Consider the following 21,983-nt stretch of genomic DNA (forward strand, 5'->3'; position numbering starts at 1 on the left):
AACTCAGCACACAACACACCTTTGGCAGATCGAGCTGGCAGCTGGAGTTACAGAACCTCTGCAGAAGTCTCCCTCCCTCTTGGATGATACTTTTGTGTGCTTCAATGCTGTGTGGAGGATACTGTGAATGATATGCATCTTCTGCAGACCACAGTCCCACCCCATAAGTCTTGCACAGATTTTTATAGGGTGAGAGTTAGAGATCAGTTGGTCAAAATGAGCTGGCACCATGGAGCAGGTCTAATTATACAGCACAGAAGTAGGCGATCACGTACGACACCACCTATCTGTAATGTCATAGTACTGTATATGGTTTAACTAATAAAGCTAAGCTTTATTTCTGTAGTGTTTGGACAATGAATATCATTCAAAGAATGAAGAAAGTCCTACAGGGTAGTTAATATATCTCTTCTCAGCACAAGTACCTTTTTATCAAGTATCGATCATTACAAAAGGATAACATTTTAATTTTTAAATCTTTAATAATTAATAAGAGTCCTATCTAATTCTGATCTAAAGTAGACCATCAGTCTCAGTCCAACAGTAGACTCCTTGATATGTTGCAGTGATGAGGAACAGTCACATTTTATAGCTGTAGAATAACAGATTTTTCTTCCCCAAGCATTTCAAGGTTTTAAGTTTCCCAATTTGTAAATACAATTTGCGCTGGTTTTATACCACCACACCGTGCATCATTGGCTGCTTAGAGACCTCTGCCAGTGCAGACTGGGTTTGAAAGAAGAGTACAGCTTGAATTGCTGTCCAGTTGTGTTCTCACATGAAAAGTCAGTCAGTTGTGCTCAAAGCCATCAGACAGCTCTGAATGTATGAAGAATCTTGGGAAGAACCCATGCCTGGGTTAGTTTTTCCACCAATAATTCCCTGGTTAATATTGTCTCCTCTCTCTATCTTCCTACTTGAACCTTCGCTGAAGTGATGAGTCGGAGGCTATTTCCAGACAGCCCTAGCTCTCGTCATTCAGTCAGGTAGCAGTGGGTCATTGAATTTGAACTCAAGTAGAACATTGCCAGCTTCCCCTGCTTTCAACATTACATATTGTGCACCTGTCAACATAGCCAAAAATAACTTGTCATCTCCAAACCTATTTGCAACACTACCAGTCATTTTACATCATGTTTCCTCTCTTCGGTTATTGTGGGTTAATTTTATAAAATCAAGTCCTATTGTCTGTAGTTGCACTTTGAAACTTTATTTGATACAGTAATAAAATGCAAGTGCCTTTACCTTGGATGCAAATACAAGTAGATGTTTAATTCTCTGTGTAGCTAATGATCGATTTTATTTTTCATGTTAGCAAGCTACTGAAACACACAGCAAGACTGCAGCTCCTCTTGGCCATTGCCATGGCGGCCTTCGGACTAGTGCACTTGTACAGGGTTCCTTACTTTGTTACACTTTCATTAGTTTTACATGCACTTTGTTCCCTGGTATAAATGACCATGCACCATGATGACTTGCCAATTCAATTCATTACACATGCAGCATCTCACAAAATGTATGTTTTGTATTTTTTTTAAATGTAATGGTGCTACATAATTGTGTTTAGTCATTATTGGCATGCCTTTGCTGAATTGCTACGTGATGTAACCTGTTAAAATTTCCCAGTATTTGGAAAATTTGAAAAGATAATACTTTATGTACAATTCTGTAAGATTTTAATGTTCTTGCTATAAATGAAAAATCCAGAGTATTATATCTTTAAGTCAGGATGATGCTCTGAATTAGATTGCTCTCTAGGCACATTGCTAATTGCCTTGTGTGGTAGCCTTTTTTTTAAACTGACCATTTCAGGGCTTTTATACATAACACCTTTGATCACGTTCAGACATCTCCAAAGAGACTTGAATATGTTACGGTTGCCTATAATAATAATTTCAGCTTAAGAGATCCAAAAGGTGGTTTTGAATTTTTAGGATTCTATCTTCAACTTGCCTGAGTATAAAGAGCTTAAGAGAACAAAGGCAAAATACTGCAGATGCTGAAAATCTGAAATAAAAATGGAAAATGCTGGAAATACTCAGCAGGTCAGGCAGCATCTGTGGGGAGAGAGAAGCAGAGGTAACGTTTCAGATCAATGACCTTTCATCAGAACTGGCAAAGGTTAGAGATGTAACACGTTTTAAGTAAGTACAGAGGTAGGGAAAGGGGAAGAGGAGAGGAAAGAACAAAAGGGAAGGTCTGTGATGGGGGGGAAGGCCAGAGTGATAAAATGACAAAAGGAATGAATGATGGTGCAAGGCAAAAGGAGATGGTAATGGGACAAGTGAAGAAACAAAAGATGGGTTTAGAGGAGGTGTAAATGGCAACAGCAGAATCATTACCAGCTACTGCTGTCTGGAAAAAGTGGGAGCAGTGGTTATGATCTGAAATTGTTGAGTCCGGAAAGCTGTTTCTCTCTCCACAGATGCTGCCTGACCTGCTGAGTGTTTCCAGAATTTTCTGTTTTTAGAACTTAAGGGAATCTTGACTGCAGGAAGCTTGTACCTTGAGCTGTACACTGTACAACTGAAACCCCAGCCCGCAAACTTCGACTCCCCTCACAGTCAAGCTATTCCAGATTTTAGCTAAGCCTCTCAATGGTATATATATTAGGTGGAAGAATGATGGTCAGACTACTTTAGCTACAGGGAATTCCGTAAACTAAACTGTCCTTGCTCGAAGAAGGAAATGGCAGTAGGAGACAGCAGTACAGGAATTCCAAAGGGTGAGAATGCAAAGCGATAAAACAGGGCTGTAAAATTATACCATGGGATTCTAGCATGCAAAGGCATAAAGTGTTCGTCTGAAATTCTTCTTTCTACTATTTTAATGAAATCATTAAACTGTAGGAATTGACGAATTCCTACGAATAACTGAGATCGACACAGGAGAACAATGAAACAGGTCTTTACTCAACGGAGATGCCACGAGGACTGGCTGAGCAGCCCCGTGGTTTGCGACGTGACGTCATCGCGTTTACGACGTGACGTCATCGCGTTGCCCGCGTTTTCCCGCGCTCTTAAAGGGGCCACGCCCCGTACATGCAAACTCTATATACAAAACACAGTAATGCCTAACACAATGGTACAGGTTTAGGCTGGTGTTAGAACATCGTTAAAGAGAATTATGTACAGTTAGCCAGAGCCATTCAGTGGTTCCGCCACAAAACATTTTAATGCATGCACTAAAATAACAGACGGAAAAATTTCAAATGACTGAATTTAGCTTTAGTATGCTACTATCCAATGACATAATTTCAGGGCCGAGGTATTTTAAAACAAGGGAATATTGCTTGAAGTGGCTTTAGATAGTTTTGGACAGTTGATAACACTATAAAATTGGCCGATCTTCTCCTGGATCGAAAACTACTAGGTACTTTATGCAAAATAAAGCCAAATTATCTTTGCCCTCGCACCCCTGTGCTTAGGAAGCAAGCATGCCAGGTAGATTTTGGGAATGTAATATTTGCAATCTTATCCTCCAGAACAGGAGGAAAAGTAAAATATTGGTGACATACAAAAAAAGTATCAATTTAACAAATGTGTACCTTGACAGTTTTGAAAGTTCTTTTTTTAATTAATTGAATGTTTTCAGTTTAGATATCATGCTCTACAAAACATTCTTAAAAATTAGGGTGTCTTTTTTCCAAGAATTTTCTTGCCTGTGTTGAGCCCTTCATTTACCTTTAGGGAAGAGGATGGGCAGTAGCCTGCTCTCAGGCTCCACCAGTCCTTCTCAGTAAGCACTCAAGGTACAGACACACATTGACTCCCTCTTCCCCTCTTCTGCAGTGTTATCTCTAACCATATAATCACATGTCCAGTTGACAGCTAATATTGAGACATCTGGAAAATAATTAAGGCATCAAAGCTATAGATCTATTAAAAGAATTAAAACAAAGATTGGAGTAGTGTTAATATTCTACTACTAAGTGTCATTTGACACCGTGTGCACATTTCGTTAATACTACAGGTATTTACAAAGAATGCTAAAGACATCTAGAAACAGAGCATCATTACTGTACCATTGAAATTACTTGAATCCAACATTAGGTTCCAGTAAATTGGACAGGGGAATTTCATGGTTTCATCAAGTTGAATCCAATAGTGCTCTATTTACAGGTCTGATTGGGAACTCATTATGCTGAGAATCTCAGGTTTGTAGGCACGTCTAATGACTTGTTGCATGATCGTACCCTAGCCTACTGTTCCACTACATCCTCCCTACGTTTTTAATTGATTTTGATTTTTTTTTCCAAAATCAACCGAGTATATTCTGCTAACTTCTTAGTGAATTCCTACTGAGGACAGTTCCTAGAATGACTAGCACAAGCTCATTATAAAACTTTTCAATTTTTAATGCACAACCCATATTTAGAAAATGGCAGCTTCATATTTAGATGAAAGGTAAAGCCATTGTCACATGATTTTCTACCCATTTTTACATCGATGTCCAACTTGGGGAATATAGGGACCCTGTTGTCATTGCAACCTGTAGCTGACACTTGCACCAAAGTATCAGTAAATCAAGTGACCAAACATCTGCGGGTTTTAAAGTCAGTGCATAAGTTTACATGTGCTTTGACCGTAATATCACTGTTGTGACTTATTGAGACACAAATTTTACAGTGGAACCAGTTCTCTGTGATCTAATCATTTTGAAAGGATATTTGTGAGACATGTGTGATGCAAACATTTTTGTAATCTATTTAGTGATGTAAACTATGTTGATTTTGGAACAAAATTGTATCAGTAACATTTGCAATGTTTATACAATCTAATGATGTACAGTTTCTAACTGTGAACTAGTTTGTGTGCGGACAATCAGTTGTGGTAGTAGTAAATATTTAACCAAAAAATCAGTAATGTAATTTTTAAGAATTAAACCTAATTAAAAGACATTAAATGATGCAGTGTATTTTGTACTGTTTCATTTTATAATTGAATTGCAAATAAGAGCGACTTGTTTCTTAATGTTCAGCGCTTGCAATCAACATTCCTGAAACCTTCAATCCTGTATAGTTTCCTGACGATGATCCATTGAGTTGGTGAACTGATACGGGGGAATATATAATGGGAAATAAGGAAATGGCAGATCAACTAAATGCATACTTTGGGTCAGTCTTTACGAAGGAAGACACAAAAAACCTCCCTGGGATATCGGGAAAAATAGGGACATTGGCAAAGGAGGAACTGACGCAAATCAATATCTCTAAGGATATGGTGTTAAGGAAGCTAAAGGGATTGAAGGTGGACAAATCCCCAGGGCCTGATAACATGCATCCTAGGGTACTGAAGGAGGTGGCCCTAGAGATAGCGGATGCACTAAGGATGATTTTTCAGAATTCATTAGACTCGGGAACAGTGCCGATGGATTGGAGGGTAGCTAACGTTACCCCACTATTCAAAAAGGGGGGTAGGGAAAAAGCAGGTAATTACAGACCTGTAAGCCTTACATCAGTTGTGGGCAAAATGCTGGAGTCCATCATTAAGGATGAAATAGCGGAGCACTTAGCAAATGGGGACAGGATAGGACAGAGTCAACATGGATTTACAAAGGGTAAATCGTGCTTGACTAATCTATTGGAATTTTTTGAGGGAGTAACTGGTAGAATAGATGGGGGAGAGCCAGTAGATGTGGTGTACCTGGACTTCCAAAAGGCCTTCGATAAGGTCCCACATAAAAGATTAGCATGGAAAATTGAGGCTCATGGGATAAAGGGGAAAGTTTTGGCGTGGATAGGGAACTGGCTGTCAGATAGAAAACAGAGAGTTGGAATAAACGGCTCATTTTCTGAATGGCAGGCAGTAACAAGTGGGGTACCACAGGGATCTGTCCTGGGCCCCCAGCTGTTCACAATTTACATTAATGACCTGGATCAGGGAGTCGGATGCAGCATTTCCAAATTTGCAGACGACACTAAACTAGGAGGGGGGGTGGGCTCAGAGGAAGAGACCAGGAAGCTCCAGAGCGATTTGGACAGACTGGGCGATTGGGCGGATAAATGGCAGATGCACTATAATGTGGACAAGTGCGAAGTTATCCACCTTGGGTGCAGGAACGGGAGGGCAAATTATTATTTAAATGGCAATAGATTGGGAGAGGGGGAAGTACAGAGAGACCTGGGTGTTCTTGTACACCAGTCACTGAAGGCGAGCATGCAGGTGCAACAGGCGGTCAAGAAGGCAAACGGTATGCTGGCCTTCATAGCAAAAGGGTTAGAATACAGGAACAGGGATACCTTGCTGCAGCTGTACAGGGCACTGGTGAGACCACACCTCGAGTACTGTGTACAGTTTTGGTCGCCTCATCTGAGGAAGGATGTTCTTGCCATGGAGGGGGTGCAGCGGCGATTCACCAGGCTGATACCAGGAATGGCGGGAATGACCTATGAGGAGAGACTATGTAGTTTAGGGATGTACACACTGGAGTTTAGAAGATTGAGAGGGGACCTCATAGAAGTGTATAAAATTCTGACAGGTCTAGACAGACTGGATGCAGAAGGAATGTTTCCCTTGGCGGGTGAGAACAGAACTAGAGGACATAATTTAAGGATAAGGGCTAAACCATTTAGGACAGAGATGAGGGGGAATTTCTTCACTCAGAGAGTGGTGAACCTGTGGAACTCATTGCCACAGAGGGCAGTGTACGCCAGCTCATTAAATATATTTAAGAGGGAATTAGATATATTTCTACGGGCAAAAGGGGTTAAGGGTTACGGAGAGAAGGCGGGGACGGGATACTGAATTAAAGGATCAGCCATGATCTCATCGAATGGCGGAGCAGGCACGAAGGGCCGAATGGCCTACTCCTGCTCCTATCTTCTATGTATCTATGATATGTGACATTACTCAGCAGGCACAAATGCTGAGTCACAATAAATGTACATTTTTCTATTGCAACACCTACACAAGCACACAAGGAAGCTTGTTTGGTCCATCCTTTATTATTTTAATTGATCTATGGATTTCATCAAAAATTAATGTCTTTGCTGCTGGCACCACTCTCTACAAACTCCTCGACTGAAACACACGTGGTCATCAATCGCAAAAGCAAAATACTGCAGCTGCTGGAAATCTGAAATCAAAAACAAAATGCTGGAAATACTCAGCAGGTCAGGCAGCATCTGTGGAGAGAGAAACAGATTTAACGTTTAAAGTAGATGACCTTTCATCAGAAGTGGTCATCAATCACAGCTGACTAATATAGACAGACTGGTCAGTGGAGAGCAAATGATAGCTTACCTTTGATGTCGAGAAGACTCAGTCAGTGACTCAGCTGAGGAAAATTGACCACGATGGTCCTCATCAATCTCTATTCTTAAGGTTGCAATGTTCTTCTTGGTTAGAAATATTCAGCTCCTCAGTTTTGCAGTAGTGAAGATGGTTGGCAGCAGATCAAAAATTATCAAGAAAATTTGGAGCAATTAACGAAGTTTAGAGAAAAATAATGCTATTTTTTCTATCGAAAGAAAGACACCTTTCACAACCTCAATTAAACTTTTAAAGTGAAGTCACTGATATAGGAAACACAACAGCCAATTTATGCACAGCAAGGTCCCAAAAACAGATGACCAGATAATGGCCCGTATTTTCCGATTCCCTACGGGTGTGTACGAGCTGTGTACACACCCGTAGAGACCTCGCAAGTGCCGGATTCAGGCATGCGAAGCGCCTGCACGGAAAACCGGCATTTCCGATCCTCTGCCTGCCCTGGAGAAGGGCCTTTGCGGGTGGAGAGTTCCGCTTTCTGCAGAACCTCCGCCCGCTGAAATCCCTTAAAAATCTTACGCCTGGTAAAAAAAAAAAAATTCCCTCATTTATAATTTTAAAATACATTTATAAAAGGTAAGTTTATTTTTAGCCCTGTAAAAAACACTTTTTTTTCAATAAATTAAATTTTTGTTTAAAATATTTAATTTAATGTAATTTTAACTAATTTTAAAAACGTGATTTTTTAAAAATTAATGTTTTGATGTCTTTTTGGAGTGATCTCCATTCATACTTTTGACAGGTCTAAGCTGTCAAAAGTATGAAGGGAGATTCCCTTCTCCCATTGGTTCCCCATGGCCCACGTGATCCCAGGGACGCTTGTGAACCGCATGCGCCCCTGGCATACGTGGACCCTGCGCATTTCGTCGTGGAGAGACCCAGGAGCGGAAATGGCTGGGCTTCTGGAGCCCTCTGGTAAGGGCGTAGATTTTTTCCACATCGGAGGCCTTCGCACGCAGGAAAAATCGTAGAGCAAGTTATTATCTTAATGGCAAGAAACTGGAAAGTACTGAAGTACAAAGGGATCTGGGGGTCCTGGTGCACGAAACTCAAAAGGTTAGTATGCAGGTGCAGCAAGTGATTAAGAAGGCCAATGGAATGTTGGCTTTCATTGCTTGGGGGATAGAATATAAAAATAGGGGGGTATTGCTTCAGTTGTACAAGGTATTGGTGAGACCGCACCTGGAATACTGCGTACAGTTTTGGTGTCCATACTTAAGAAAGGACATACTTGCTCTCGAGTCAGTACAAAGAAGGTTCACTCGGTTAATCCCGGGGATGAGGGGATGGACATATGAGAAGAGGTTGAGTAGATTGGGACTCCACTCATTGGCGTTCAGAAGAATGAGAGGCGATCTTATTGAAACATATAAGATTGTGAAGGGGTCGGATCGGGTGGATGCGGGGAGGATGTTCCCGATGATGGGTGAAACTAGAACTAGGGGGCATAGTCTTAGAATAAGGGGCTGCTCTTTCAAAACTGAGATGAGGAGGAACTACTTCACTCAGAGGGTGGTAGGTCCATGGAATATGCTGCCCCAAAAAGCTGTAGAAGCTACATCATTACATAAATTTAAAACAGAAATAGACAGTTTCCTAGAAGTAAAGGGAATTAAGGGTTACGGGGAGCGGGCAGGAATTTGGACATGAGTCTAGGTTCGGATCGGTCATGGCCCTGTGGGTAGCGGAGCGGGCCCAGGGGCCGTGTAGCCTGATCCTGCTCCTGTTTCGTGTGTCTAATTCTGTTAGATTCAGGAGATGGTTCTGTGACAGTGGATTGGCGGTTAGGATCAGATCAGCCATGATCTTATTGAATGGCGGAGCAGGCTCGAGGGGCCGATTGGCCTACTCCTGCTCCTATTTCTTATGTTCTTCCTTAAAATAGCAAAAATACTTTTATTGGTACTTTTAGTCCCCAGTTTATTTAGAGACAAAATTACAAGTCAAATTTTACACTTAGTGTGAGTATATTTTACACCTGTTTATAATATCAACAGGATTCTCAGTTTTTAGATGCTGCACTAGAATTTGTCCCATGAATGAAGAGGACCCAAGTAATTCACCTTTGTGTCAGTTTCCCCTCACCTTCAAATTTGAGGTAAGTGTTTGAAACTTTCTAATAAAAGTAATCTTAGAAATGTATTTGTTGCAGCACAAATTATGATCACCATTTCCTAAATGGCTCAAATGATACTCTCCCATCTTTACAGGAATTTGCCAAACTATATGGGGTTCCCCATACTAAATGAAGATGTATTATGTTTTCCATATGTTCCCCCACCCCACACGTCTGTGGCGTTTTCCCATCAACCTGGTTTTTAAAAAATGGCAAGCACCAATGTTACAAAGGTTTGCTGCAGAGTTCGCTACATAATACACATTTATGGAAAGGACTGCATTTATTGTATGTTCAGTAATAATAGTCTATATTGGCTTCCTTTACAAGCATCCCTAAATTCAATTAGCAAAACCATTTTTGTTAAATGCTTAAGTTTGAACGGTAATAGAGGTGCCATTACACTACTAGGTGTATTCTATAGGCCACCAATTAGCAGGAAGGAGCAAATTTGCAGGGAAATTACAGTGATGTGCAAGAACTATGGAGTAGTGATAATGGTGGGGGGTGGGGGCTGCAGTGGACTGCAACTATCCTAATATAAACTTGGATAGTAATAGTGTAAAGGGCAGAAAGGGGGAAGAATTTCTGACGTGTACAAGAGAACTTTTTTGATCAATACGTTTCCGGCCCAAAGAGGAAGGAAGCATTGCTGGATCTGGTTCTGGGGAATGAGATGGGTCAAGTGGAGCAAGTGTCAGTAAGAGAACATTTTGGGAACAGTGATCATAGTATCATAAGGTTTAGATTAGCTATGGAAAAGGACAGGGAGCAATCTAGAATAAAAATACTTAATTGGAGGAGGGCCAATTTCAGTGGGTTGAGAACGCATCTGGCCTGGGTAAATTGGAATCAAAGATTGGCAGGCAAAACTGTAATTGAACAATGGGCTGCCTTTAAAGAGGAGATGGTTCAGGTACAGTCGAGGTACATTCCCATGAGGGGGAAGGTAGGGCAACCAAAGCTACAGCTCCTTGGATGACGAAAGAGATAGAGATAAGATGAGGCACAAAAAGGGGGCATATGACAGATGTCAGGTTGAGAATACAAGTGAGAACCAGACTGAATACAGAAAGTTCAGAGGGAAGTGAAAAAAATAAATAAGGGGGGCAAAGAGAGAGTAGGAGAATAGACTGACATCCAAAAGTCTTCTATAGGCATATAAATAGTGAACGGGTAGTAAGAGGAGGGGTGGGGCTGATTTGGGACCAAAAAGGAGACCTATGCATGGAGGAAGAGGGCATGGCTGAGGTGCTAAATGTGTACTTTGCATCTGTCTTTACCAAGGAAGAAGATGCTGCCAAAGCCATAGTGAAAGAGAAGGTAGTTGAAATACTGGATGGGATAAAAATTGATATGGAGGAGGTACTAGAAAGGCTGGCTGTACTTAAAATAGATAAGTTACTAGGACCGGATGGGATGCATCCGAGAATGCTGAGGGAGGTAAGGGTGGAAATTACGGAGGTACTGGTCATAACCTTCCAATCCTCCTTAGATACGCAAGTGGTGCCAGAGGACTGGAGAATTGCAAATGTTACACCCTTGTTCAAAAAATGGTGTAATGATAAACCAAGCAACTACAGACCAGTCAGTTTAACCTTGGTGGTGGGAAAGCTTTTAGAAATGATAATCTGGGACAAAATTAACAGTCACTTGGACATGTGTGGATTAATTAAGGAAAGCCAACAAGGATTTGGCAAAGGCAAACCATGTTTAACTAACTTGATTGAGTTTTTTGATGAGGTAACAGAGAGGGTTGATGAGGGCAATGTGGTTGATGTGATGTACGTGGATTTCCAAAAGGCATTTGATAAAGTGCCACATAATAGGTTTGCTAATAAAGTTGAAGCCTGTGGAATAAAAGGGACAGTAGCAGAATGGATACAAAATTGGCTAAGTGACAGGAAACAGAGAGTAGTGGTGAACGGTTGTTTTTCTGGTGGAAGGTTTACAATGGTGTTCCCCAGGGTTTGGTACGAGGACCACTGCTTTTCTTGCTATATATTAATGACTTGGATTTGGGTGTACAGGGCACAATTTCAAAATCTGCAGATGACACAAAACTTGGAAGTATAGTGAACAGTTAGGAGGATAGGGATAGACTTCAAGAGGACATAGACAGGCTGGTGGAATGGGCAGAAACGTGGCAGATGAAATTTAACGCAGGAAAGTGTGAAGTGATACATTTTGGTAAGAAGAATGAGGAGAGACAATATAAACTAAAGGGTACAATTCTAAAGGGGATGCATGAACAGAGAGACCTGGGGGTATATGTGCACAAATCATTGAAGGTGGCAGGGCAGGATGAGAAAGCAGTTAAAAAAGCATACCGTATCCTGGGCTTCATAAATAGAAGCTACAGGGGCCATTTTCCCACTGGAGGCGAGATGGAGGCGGGTTTCAGTTTGGGTGGGTTTGAAACTCGCCTCCACTGAGAGGTTTCAAAAATGTGCGATTTTCCCATGATTGGCCACTTGATTTTAGGGGTGTGGGATGCCCTTGCTCAATTAGTGTTTTGGGACTGAAACTCGCCTCTGTTGACGGCACTTTTCCAGTCTGATTTTATGGCTTCTTGCTCCCTTGGCTCATTCCACAGCATTTCTGCATCTCCTGCACCATTTCCAACATCTTTTGAGAAACCACTATGTCCAATTCCAAGGCAAGGGCCTACCTGAGGCTCTCGGATGAGGCGCTGCAAATGTTGTTGGAGGGGGTGACAGCTAGCATGGAGGTGCTCTTCCACTCATCTCGGAGAAACCAAGGCTGTGTGGTACAGCTGGCAAGGGATATAACCTCCAAATCTGTGTGCAGATTGGGAGACTGTTTCTGTGTATTGATGAAATGCCATCCCTGTTGGAAAGCATTAAAATGATTTGAAGCCAAAATGTTGGCATTATGCCATCTGTTCTTTCGCCTTAGGCAGCTCCACATTGCAGGCAATGCCACACTTGTGTTGTCAGGTTGGTGGCCTGATTGAAAGGAGGCCAGAGAGTCATGTCCATTGTCAATGATGTCCTAGGATGGAGCAAAGGACATGTGCCAACTTGGGCAACCTATGCAAATCTGGCCATGCTAAATTCATCCCTTGCATCCTGGGCACTGACCTCCTCCTCCAGATCCTCCTCCTCTTCCTCCTCATCCCATGCTGCTTGTAGATGCCTCCTTTGGGGAAGTGCTCATTGCAAGCGGGTAGAGGGTCTTACAAGGAGGTCCCACAGTTGATTGATTCAAGCTGCAGCACCTCCGACTTCGGAAGGCTTTCTAAAAGTGCTCAGAGACCTTTTAAAGCCAAGGTCTGGCACCTGCAAGTAATCCTTGCTGCAATAAACGATGTCTTGTTAGACGTGTAGCAGTGAGGAGGCCACCCACGAGTCAACCCGCCAGGTTTACCTGGCGCGGTTTAGGAGGTGCGTGGATCACACCGAAAAGCTGGAAAAATCATGAGGGCCTCTCAAAATAGGCTTAGAGAGGCCCTTAACAAGCACTTAAGAATGTTAAATAGCACAATGGCCAGCTGGAGGCGGGAGCGTTTCCCGACCTCCAAAACCGGCACCAGCAAAATCCCACGGAGGTGGGTTCCAAACCCAACCTCTTTGAATCTGATTTTCCCGCCTTTCCCGCCTCCAAACCCGCCTCCTCCGACGTCAGAAAATCGCCCCCATAGAGTACAAAAGCAAGGAAGTTATGATGAACCTTTATAAACCACTGGTTCGACCTCAACTGGAGTATTGTGTCCAATTCTGGGCACCGCACTTTAGGAAGGATATGAAGGCCTCAGAGAGGGTGCAGAGAAGATTCACAAGAATGGTTCTAGGGATGAGGAGCTTCAGTTACATGAATAGACTGGAGAAGCTGGGGTTGTTCTCCTTCGAGCAGAGAAGGTTGAGAGGAGATTTGATAGAGGCATTCAAAGTCATGATGGGTCTAGACAGAGTAGATAGAGAGAAACTGTTCCCATTGGCAGAAGGATCGAGAACCAGAGGACACCGATTTAAGAACCAAAGGCGACATGAGGAAAACCTTTTTACATAGTGAGTGGTTAGGATCTGGAATGCACTGCCTGAAAGGGTGGTGGAGGCAGATTCAATCGTGGCTTTCAAAAGGGATTTGGATAAGTACCTGAAGGAAAGAAATTTGCAGGGCTACGAGAAAAAGGTGGGGGAGTGGGACTAGCTGAAGTGCTCTTGCAGAGAGCCGGCTTGGGCTCGATGGGCAGAATGGCCTCCTTCCATTCTATGATTTTGTTTGTGATTATTTTTCAATGTGTTCTCCTTCTCCCCAATTCAAACTTGCAGCCTATACGAGTTTACTGCCATCAATACACAATCCAAATTGACGTCCTGGAGCAGAATAGAAACATAGAAGATAGGAGCAGGAGTAGGCCATTCGGCCCCTCGAGCCTGCTCCACCATTCAATGAGATCATGGCTGATCATCCAAATTCCGTACCCTGTCCCTGCCTTCTCCCCATATCCCTTGATCCCTTTAGCCTTAAGAAATATATCCAACTCCTTCTTGAATATATTTAATGAACTGGCCTCCACCACCCTCTGTGGCAGAGAATTCCATAGGTTCACCACTCTCTGGATGAAGAAATTCCTCCTCATCTCAGTCCTAAATGACTTACTCCTTATCCTTAGACTATGACCCCTGGTTCTGGACTCCCCGGCCATCGGAAACATCCTTCCTGCACCTAGTCTGTCCAGGCCTGACAGAATTTTATAGGTTTCGATGAGATCCCCTCTCAATCTTCTAAACTCCAGTGAGTATAAGCCCAATCGACACAATCTCTCCTCGTACGTCATTCCTGCCATCCCAGGTATCAGACTGGTGAATCTTCGCTGCACTCCTTCCATGGCAAGAACGTCCTTCCTCAGATCACATATCACATCATATCACATATCATATCACATAAGGGAGAATGTCATACAAAACGTCTACTCCAAGGTTGCTTCTCACCAAGAGTTAGGGGGAAAAATTCAGTTGTTTGCGCCTCGCATTAGCACCTTAAGAGGGCGCCAATTGGGGCGCAAAGCAACTAGAGGCCGGGCGCGGCAATGTTTGTGCCGTTTGCGAAATTAACCAGACATTTTGCGGCGGCGCTAAACACTTCCACCACGATTTCCTGCGCCGGCAGATTATGACGTCATTCAAGTGCGCAATGCCCCGTTAGCACCCCGGACCGGATATTGAGTGGCGCCCCCTGCCTTACTACCTGCCACTAGCAACGACAGGTTGAGGGGAGCGTTACGTTGTCAGAAAGGGATTAGGGGAACGCTATTTAAAGGTGACCGCTTCCTGCCTTTTTTTGTCGGTGACATTTTTGCACCACGCAGTCAGAGAGAGAGACTTCTGGAGAGATTCAATGCTGTGTGAAGGAGTTTTGAGTACTGAGCAGCACTTTGCAGGTTTATTTTGATTTGCCCTTCCTTGCTTCACCAGCACTCTGAGGTAGCGCCTCACTCCTCGGCCTTTGCGCCTTAAGACAGGTGTGAAGCGCCTGATTTAGCGCTCCAATCACCTCCAGGGGCGATAAAAGCCAAGTTTTCTCTCGGAGGCGATAATTAGCGCCAGGCGCTGAACTTTGCGCACGGCCCATAACGGCGCCCCAAATGGGGCGATACCAAATTTTTCCCCCTTAGTGTTTTAAGCTTTCTGGTCCCCTCCTAACAGTTTTCCGGTGCATCTGTCATGGACAAGGCTGGAAAAGTGCTTGAGGACATCCCCCATTACATTCCTCTCTTCGCTCCTCCCTCACTTCCAGTGGGGTAGCCTAGAGTACTAAATGCATCTGCCCATATCTGGACGAGCGCATGCAAATCAGATTTAAATGAGAGAAACATGAATCCTGCTGTTGTTCTTTAACCTGTCATTTGTCCTGTTTGAGCGTTGGACGTCAGGACTGTCTGCTCAGCTCTGCCATCCAGCATTCAAAGGTAGGTGGAGGGGTAACCTCCTCCAGTCCTACAACCCTCTGAGAACTCTGTGTTCCTCCAATTCTGGCCATTTGTGCATCCCAGACTTCCTTCACCCCACAGTGCCTTTAGCAGTCTTGGCCCTAAGCTCTGCGATTCCATCCCTAACCCTCTCTACCTCTCCACCTCTCTCTCCTCCTTTACAATGCTTCTTAAAACCTACCTCTTCAACCGAGCCCTGTACAGGCCCCCAGGGCAGCAGCAAAATAATTCCAAAAATAGTTTTTCAATTCCTGGACAGCTTGGAGGCTGCCTCCTTCTTTCCGTTGTGTCAGGCCCCCGAGCCCTGCGGTACAGGTTTAGCACGACGCGCTAAGCAGAGGCCAAGAAGCCCACCTTTTGCAAGCTGATGATCCCCAGGGCCAGAAAGTCGCAAGTCCCACCCCACCAGAGATGCTCCCCAAAAGAAACACTTGGCCATAAAGTGTAAAATATTGGGCCAACATTTGCGATCAGAGGCTTCCCCGCGGGCGGATGCCACCGGCTGCAAAAAATCTACGAATGTACCTGGTGGCCTGGGAGATACGGAGGTTTGTGATCCTGGGCCTCTCCAGGTCCGCGTGGGCAGAGCCCCACATATCCATGGGGCACCTGCGGTTCGTAGGCGCCCCTGGGATCACATGGGCCAGCCCATCCAATAAAAGAAGGGAATCCCCATTCATGCTTATGCGAGTTCCGTACATGCTTTTACCATGCGTAAGAATTTGACACGCATTCAGCAGGCGGAAGTTGTGCAAATAGCACAACTCTCCACCCGCAGAGGCTCTTTTCCTGGGGATGTGGAGGATCTGTTAAGAGAATTCTTGACATCGCAAGTGCCGGGTTTTTGCACATGTGGTTTGCATGCCTAAACCCGGAACGTGCGCGGCCTCTATGGGTGTGTACACACCCGTACGGGTCGCAAAATATGGTCCATTGTATAACAAGGGGTACCTTATAAAAGGATATGGGAAACGGGGCAGGAAAATGGAATTAGTGTAGACAGGTCTAGTTGGAGAACTAACATTGCACAGGGCTATGGACTCCTCCTCTGCTGGAAATCCTGTGATCATAGCTTATGAGAGTAAACTAGCAAGAAATATAAAAACTGACAGTAAGAGCTTCTACAAGTATATAAAAAGGAAGAGAGTAGCTAAAATAAATGTTGGTCCCTTAGAGGACAAGACTGGGGAAATAATAATGGGAAATAAGGAAATTGCAGAGGCATTGAACATGTATTTTGTATCTGTCTTTACAGTAGAGGACACTAAAAACATCCCAGTAATAGTAGAAAATCAAGGGTCAAAAGGGAGGGAGGAACTTAAAACAATAACTATCACTAGAGAAAAAGTGCTAGGCAAACTTATGGGTCTAAAGGCTGACAAGTCCCCTGGACCTGATGACCTGCATCCTAGGGTCTTAAAAGAAGTGACAGTTTCTCCATCTCTGCCGCATCTGCTCTGACGATGCCACCTTCCATACCAGTGCTTCTGACATGTCTTCCTTTTTCCTCAACCGAGGATTCCCCTCCAAAGTGGTTGACACGGCCCTTGACTGTGTCCATTCTATCTCCCGCACTTCTGCCCTCACCCCTGCCCCTCCCTCCTGGAACCACGACAGAGTTCCCCTTGTCCTCACCTTTCACCCCACCAGCCTCCACATTCAACAGATCATCCTTCGCCATTTCCGCCACCTCCAGCGTGATCCCACCACCAAATGCATCTTCCCCTCACCTCCCCTTTCAGCATTCCATAGAGACCGCTCCCTCTGCGATACCCTTGTCCACTCCGCTATCACCCCTTCCCCTTCGCCCGGCATCTTCCCGTGCTAGCGCAGGAGATGCAACACATGCCCTTATACCTCCCCCCTCCCACTTTCCAGGGCCCCAAACACCCCTTCCAGGTGAAAGAGTGATTTACTTGTACTTCTCGATGTGGTCTCCTCTACATTCGGGAAACCAAACGCAGATTGGGTGACCGCTTTGCGGAACACCTCTGTTCAGTCTGTAAGGGTGACCCCGAGCTTCCGGTCGCCTGTCATTTTAATTCACCACTCCACTCCCACTCAGACCTCACCGTCCTCAGCCTCTTGCATTGTTCCACGGAAGCTCAGCGTAAGCTCGAGGAACAACACCTCATCTTTCGATTAGGCACTTTACAGCCTTCCGGACTCAACATAGAGTTCAACAATTTCAGATCATAACCTCGGCCCCTATCATATATATATTTATATTTTTTATCCACGCTTTTTGTCTGTCTTTTTTTCTTCTCTCCCACATGGCAGCTGTCTTTCATTCTGCCAGCGCAATTCACACTTCATCTAGAGCCATCCTTTGTTTCTTAACCTGTTCCATTACCAGCTCCTTTTGCCTTGAATATCTCTTAATCTCTTCCGCCTTCCATCCTATTACAGACCTTTCCCTTTGTTCTTTCATCCCCTCCTCCCTTTCCCAGCCTCGACTCTTGCTTAAAAATCTGTTCCATTTCCTGCTTTTTTCCGGTTCTGATGAAAGGTCATCGGCCTGAAACGCTAACTCTGTTTCTCTCTTCACAGATGCTGCCTGACCTGCTGAGTTTCTCCAGCATTTTCTGTTTTTATAGCAGCAAACTATAGGCCAGTTAGCCTAACATCTGTCATTGGCAAAATGCTCAAATCCATTCTTAAGGAAGTAGTAGCAGGGCATTTAGAAAATCATAATACAATCAAACAGAGTCAACATGGTTTTATGAAAGGGGAATCGTGTTTGACAAATCTATTCGAGTTCTTTGAGGAGGTAACGAGCAGGGTGGATAAAGGGGAACCAGTAGATGTAGTGTATTTGGATTTCCAAAAGGCATTCAATAAGGTGCCACCTAAAAGGTTACTGCATAAGATAAGAGCTCATGGTGTTGGGGGTAATATAGTAGATTGAATAGAGGATTGGCTAACTAACAGAAAACAAAGAGTCGGGATAAATGGGTCATTTTCAGAATGGCAATCTGTAACTAGTGGGGTGTCTCAGGGATCAGTGCTGGGGCCTCAACTATTTTCAATCTATATTAATGACTTGGATGAAGGAAGTGAGTGTATTGTAGCCAAATTTGCAGACAGTACAAAGATAGGTGGGAAAGCAAGTTGTGAGGAAGACATAAAAAGTCTGCAAAGGGATATAGATAGGTTAAGTGAGTGGGCAAGAGTTTGGCAGATGGAGTATAATGTGGGAAAATGTGAAGTTTCCCACTTTGGTAGGAAAAATAGAAAATAAAATGATTTAAATGGAGAAAGACTACAGAATGCTGCGGTACAGCGGGATTTGGGTGTCCTCATACATGAAACACAAAAAATTAACATGCAGGTGCAGCAAGTAATTAAGAAGGCAAATGGAATGCTGGCCTTTTTCAAGGGGGACAGAGTATAAAAGTAGGGAAGTCTTGCTACAATTGTATAGGGTGCTGGTGAGACCACACCTAGAGTACTGTGTACAGTTTTGATCCCCTTATTTAAAGAGGGATATACTTGCATTGGAGGCAGTTCAGAGAAGGTTCACTAGGTTGATTCTTGGGATGGAAGGGTTGTCTTATGAGGAAAGGTTGACCAGGTTGGGCCTATACTCATTGGAGTTTAGAAGAATGAGAGGTGATCTTATTGAAACATATAAGATTCTGAGGGGGTTGGACAGGGCAGATACTGAGAGGTTGTTTCCCCTCGTGGAGGAATCTAGAACGAGGGGGCATAGTATCAGAATAAGGGGTCACCCATTTAAGACGGAGATGAGGAGGAATTTCTTCTATGAAAACAGATTGTAAAAGCTTCTATAGGTATGTGAAATGGAAAAGACTGGCAAAAGTAAATGTAGGTCCTTTACAGTCAGAAACGGGAGAATTTATAATGGGGAATGAGGAAATGGCAGAGAAATTAAATAAATACTATGGGCTGGATTTTGCTACGGGGGCGGGTTGGAGGTGGGAAACCCACATTCGGGCTTGTTGTCCCGCCTCCATGGAGATGTGGCCAACCCACTGGATTTTCCTCTGATTGACCTTGTGCCCTGTGGGCTCAGCAGGCCAATTAAGGGCCACCCGGCAACAGGTGACGTCAGAGATTGACATTTCATCTGTCAAAAGCTTTTGGCAGATGAAATATCAGTGTTTAACAGCTGTTTGAAGCTGTCAAGCACTGAAAAACTGCTAATTCAGCCTCAGTCCTTTCTCAGGATAACTTTAAAATGATTTTGCTGTAGAAACAAAGAAGCTGATTTTTTTTTTTAAATCGGAGCTTCTGTGGTTCTTGCAGCCGACTCCCGACACCGGAATGCAGGACTCCTGTAAAGGTAAGTAAAAGTAAGTTAAACTTATTTAAACACTTGCAAAACACTTACCTTTGCACTCCTGAACCCCTCACTCACCTGAACACTGGGCATCTCGACCCCTCCAAGACCTCAGACCCACGTCCCGCCTCTCAAACTTTTCGTGGTTTGGAGCTGTCGGGAAGCCCACAAACCTGCAATAAAAATCGCGAATAGGCAAAAAACTACCTGTTAACAGGCAGTTTAATTGCCTTTAATCCCTTCCCGCCTCTGGGAGTCGGGTTCCAGCACTTGTCGGAACCCGACTCCTGTGAAATTGACATGGAGGCGGGTTGGAGGCAGGATGGGGTCAGGACCCCCGGATCTCCGATTTTTATCGCCCGCACGCCTCCAACCTGACTCCAGGGGCTTAGGAAAATCCAGCCCTTTGTTTCTGTCTTCACGGAGGAAGACACAAAAAACCTCCCAGAAATACGAGAAAACCAAGGGCGTGATGAGAATGAGGAACTTAAAGAAATTATTATTCGTAAGAAAACAGTACTAGCAAAATTAATGGGAGTAAAAGTCGATAAATCCCAAGGACCGGATGACCTACATCCTAGGGTTTTGAAAGAGGTGGCCATTGGGATAGTGGACGCATTAGTTGTCATCTTCCAAAATTCTATAGATTCTGGAACGGTTCCTGCAGATTGGTGGATAGCAAATGTAACCCCGCTATTTAAGAAAGGAGGGAGAGAGAAAACAGGGAACTACAGACCTGTTAGCCTCACATAAGTAGTTGGGAAAATGCTGGAATCTATTATAAAGGATGCAATAACTGGGCACTTACTATTAATTTCTAAGATTGGGCAGAGTCAACATGGATTTATGAAAGGGAAATCCTGTTTGACAAACCTATTGGAGTTCTTTGCAGATGTAACTAGCAGAGTAGACAAAGGGGAACCAGTAGATCTGGTGTATCTGGATTTTCAGAAGGCCTTTGATAAGGTCCCACACAAGAGGTTGGTGAACAAAATTAGGGCACATGGAATTGGGGGTAATATACTAGCATGGATTGAGAATTGGTTAACAGACAGAAAACAAAGAGTAGGGATAAACGGGTCTTTTTCAGGATGGCAGGCTGTGACTAGTGGGGTACCGCAAGAATCAGAGCTTGGGCCCCAGCTATTCACAATCTATATCAATGATTTGGATGAGGGGACTAAATGTAACATTTCCAAATTTGCTGCTGATACAAAGCTAGGTGGCAGTGTCAGTTATGAAGAGGATGTGAAGAGGCTTCAAGGGGATCTCGACAGGCTCAGAGAGTGGCCAAGAACATGGCAGTTGGAATATAATGTGGATAAATGTGAAGTTATCCACTTTGGTAGAAAAAACAGAAAGGCAGAGTATTTCCTAAATGGTGAAAGATTGGGGAATGCAGATGCTCAAAGGGACCTGGGTGTCCTTGTACATGAGTCACTGAAAGTGAATGTGCAGGTGCAGCAAGCCATTAGGAAGGCAAATGGTATGCTGGCCTTCATTACAAGAGGATTTGAGTACAGGAGTAAAGAAGTCTTACTCCAATTATATAGGGCCTTCGTGAGACCACACCTGGAGTACTGTGGACAATGTTGGTCTCCTTACCTAAGGAAGGATATACTTGCCATAGAGGGAGTGCAACGAAGGTTCACGAGATTGATTCCTGGGATGGCGGGACTGTCGTATGAGAAGAGACTGAGTAAACTAGGCCTGTATTCTCTTGAATTCAGAAGAATGAGAGGGGATCTCATTGAAGCATACAAAATTATTACAGGGCTTGATAGGATGGATGCTGGGAGAATGTTTCCCTTGGCTGGGGAGTCTCGAACCAGGGGCCACAGCCTCAAGATAAAGGGTAGGCTATTCAGGACTGAGACGAGAAGAAATTTCTTCACACCGAGGGTGGTGAATCTTTGGAATTATCTACCCCAGAAGGCTGTGGAGGCTCAGTCATTGGGTATATTCAAAACAGAAGTCGATAGATTTCTGACTAGTAAGGGCATCAAGGGATATGGCGATAGGGCTGGTGAATGGAGTTGAGGCAGAAGATGGACTCATTGAATGGCGGAGCAGGCTCGAAGGGCCGAATGGCCTACTCCTGCTCCTATTTCTTATGTTCTCTCAGAGGGTCGTGAATCTTTGGAATTATTTACCCCAGAGAGCTGGGGAAGCTGAGTCATTGAATATATTCAAGGCTGAGATAGACAGATTTTTGAGCAACAGGGGAGTCAAGGGTTATGAGGAGTGGGCAGGAAAGTGGAGTTGAGGTCAAAATCGGATCAGCCATGATCTCTTTAAATGGGGAGCAGGCTCGAGGGGCCGAATGGCCTACTCCTG

General features: G+C 43.9%; 1 protein-coding gene across 2 annotated transcripts in view; it reads left to right on the forward strand.

Moving 5' to 3' along the window:
* The window catches only part of pgap1 (post-GPI attachment to proteins inositol deacylase 1), a 184,058-nt gene extending 179,150 nt beyond the window's left edge, over positions 1-4,908 (forward strand). For both annotated transcript variants that reach the window (XM_085985823.1, XM_085985822.1), the window contains one exon: positions 1,316-4,908. In XM_085985823.1, the coding sequence (XP_085841949.1) occupies positions 1,316-1,454 (139 nt within the window). In that variant the 3' untranslated portion in view covers positions 1,455-4,908. The remainder of the gene's footprint in view (positions 1-1,315) is intronic.
* The last annotated feature ends 17,075 nt before the right edge of the window (positions 4,909-21,983 follow it).

This window comes from Somniosus microcephalus, chromosome 4 (assembly GCF_052327205.1).
Source record: "Somniosus microcephalus isolate GS21.2 chromosome 4, FLI_Smic_1.0, whole genome shotgun sequence".
In the NCBI taxonomy this organism is placed as follows: Eukaryota; Metazoa; Chordata; class Chondrichthyes; order Squaliformes; family Somniosidae; genus Somniosus; species Somniosus microcephalus.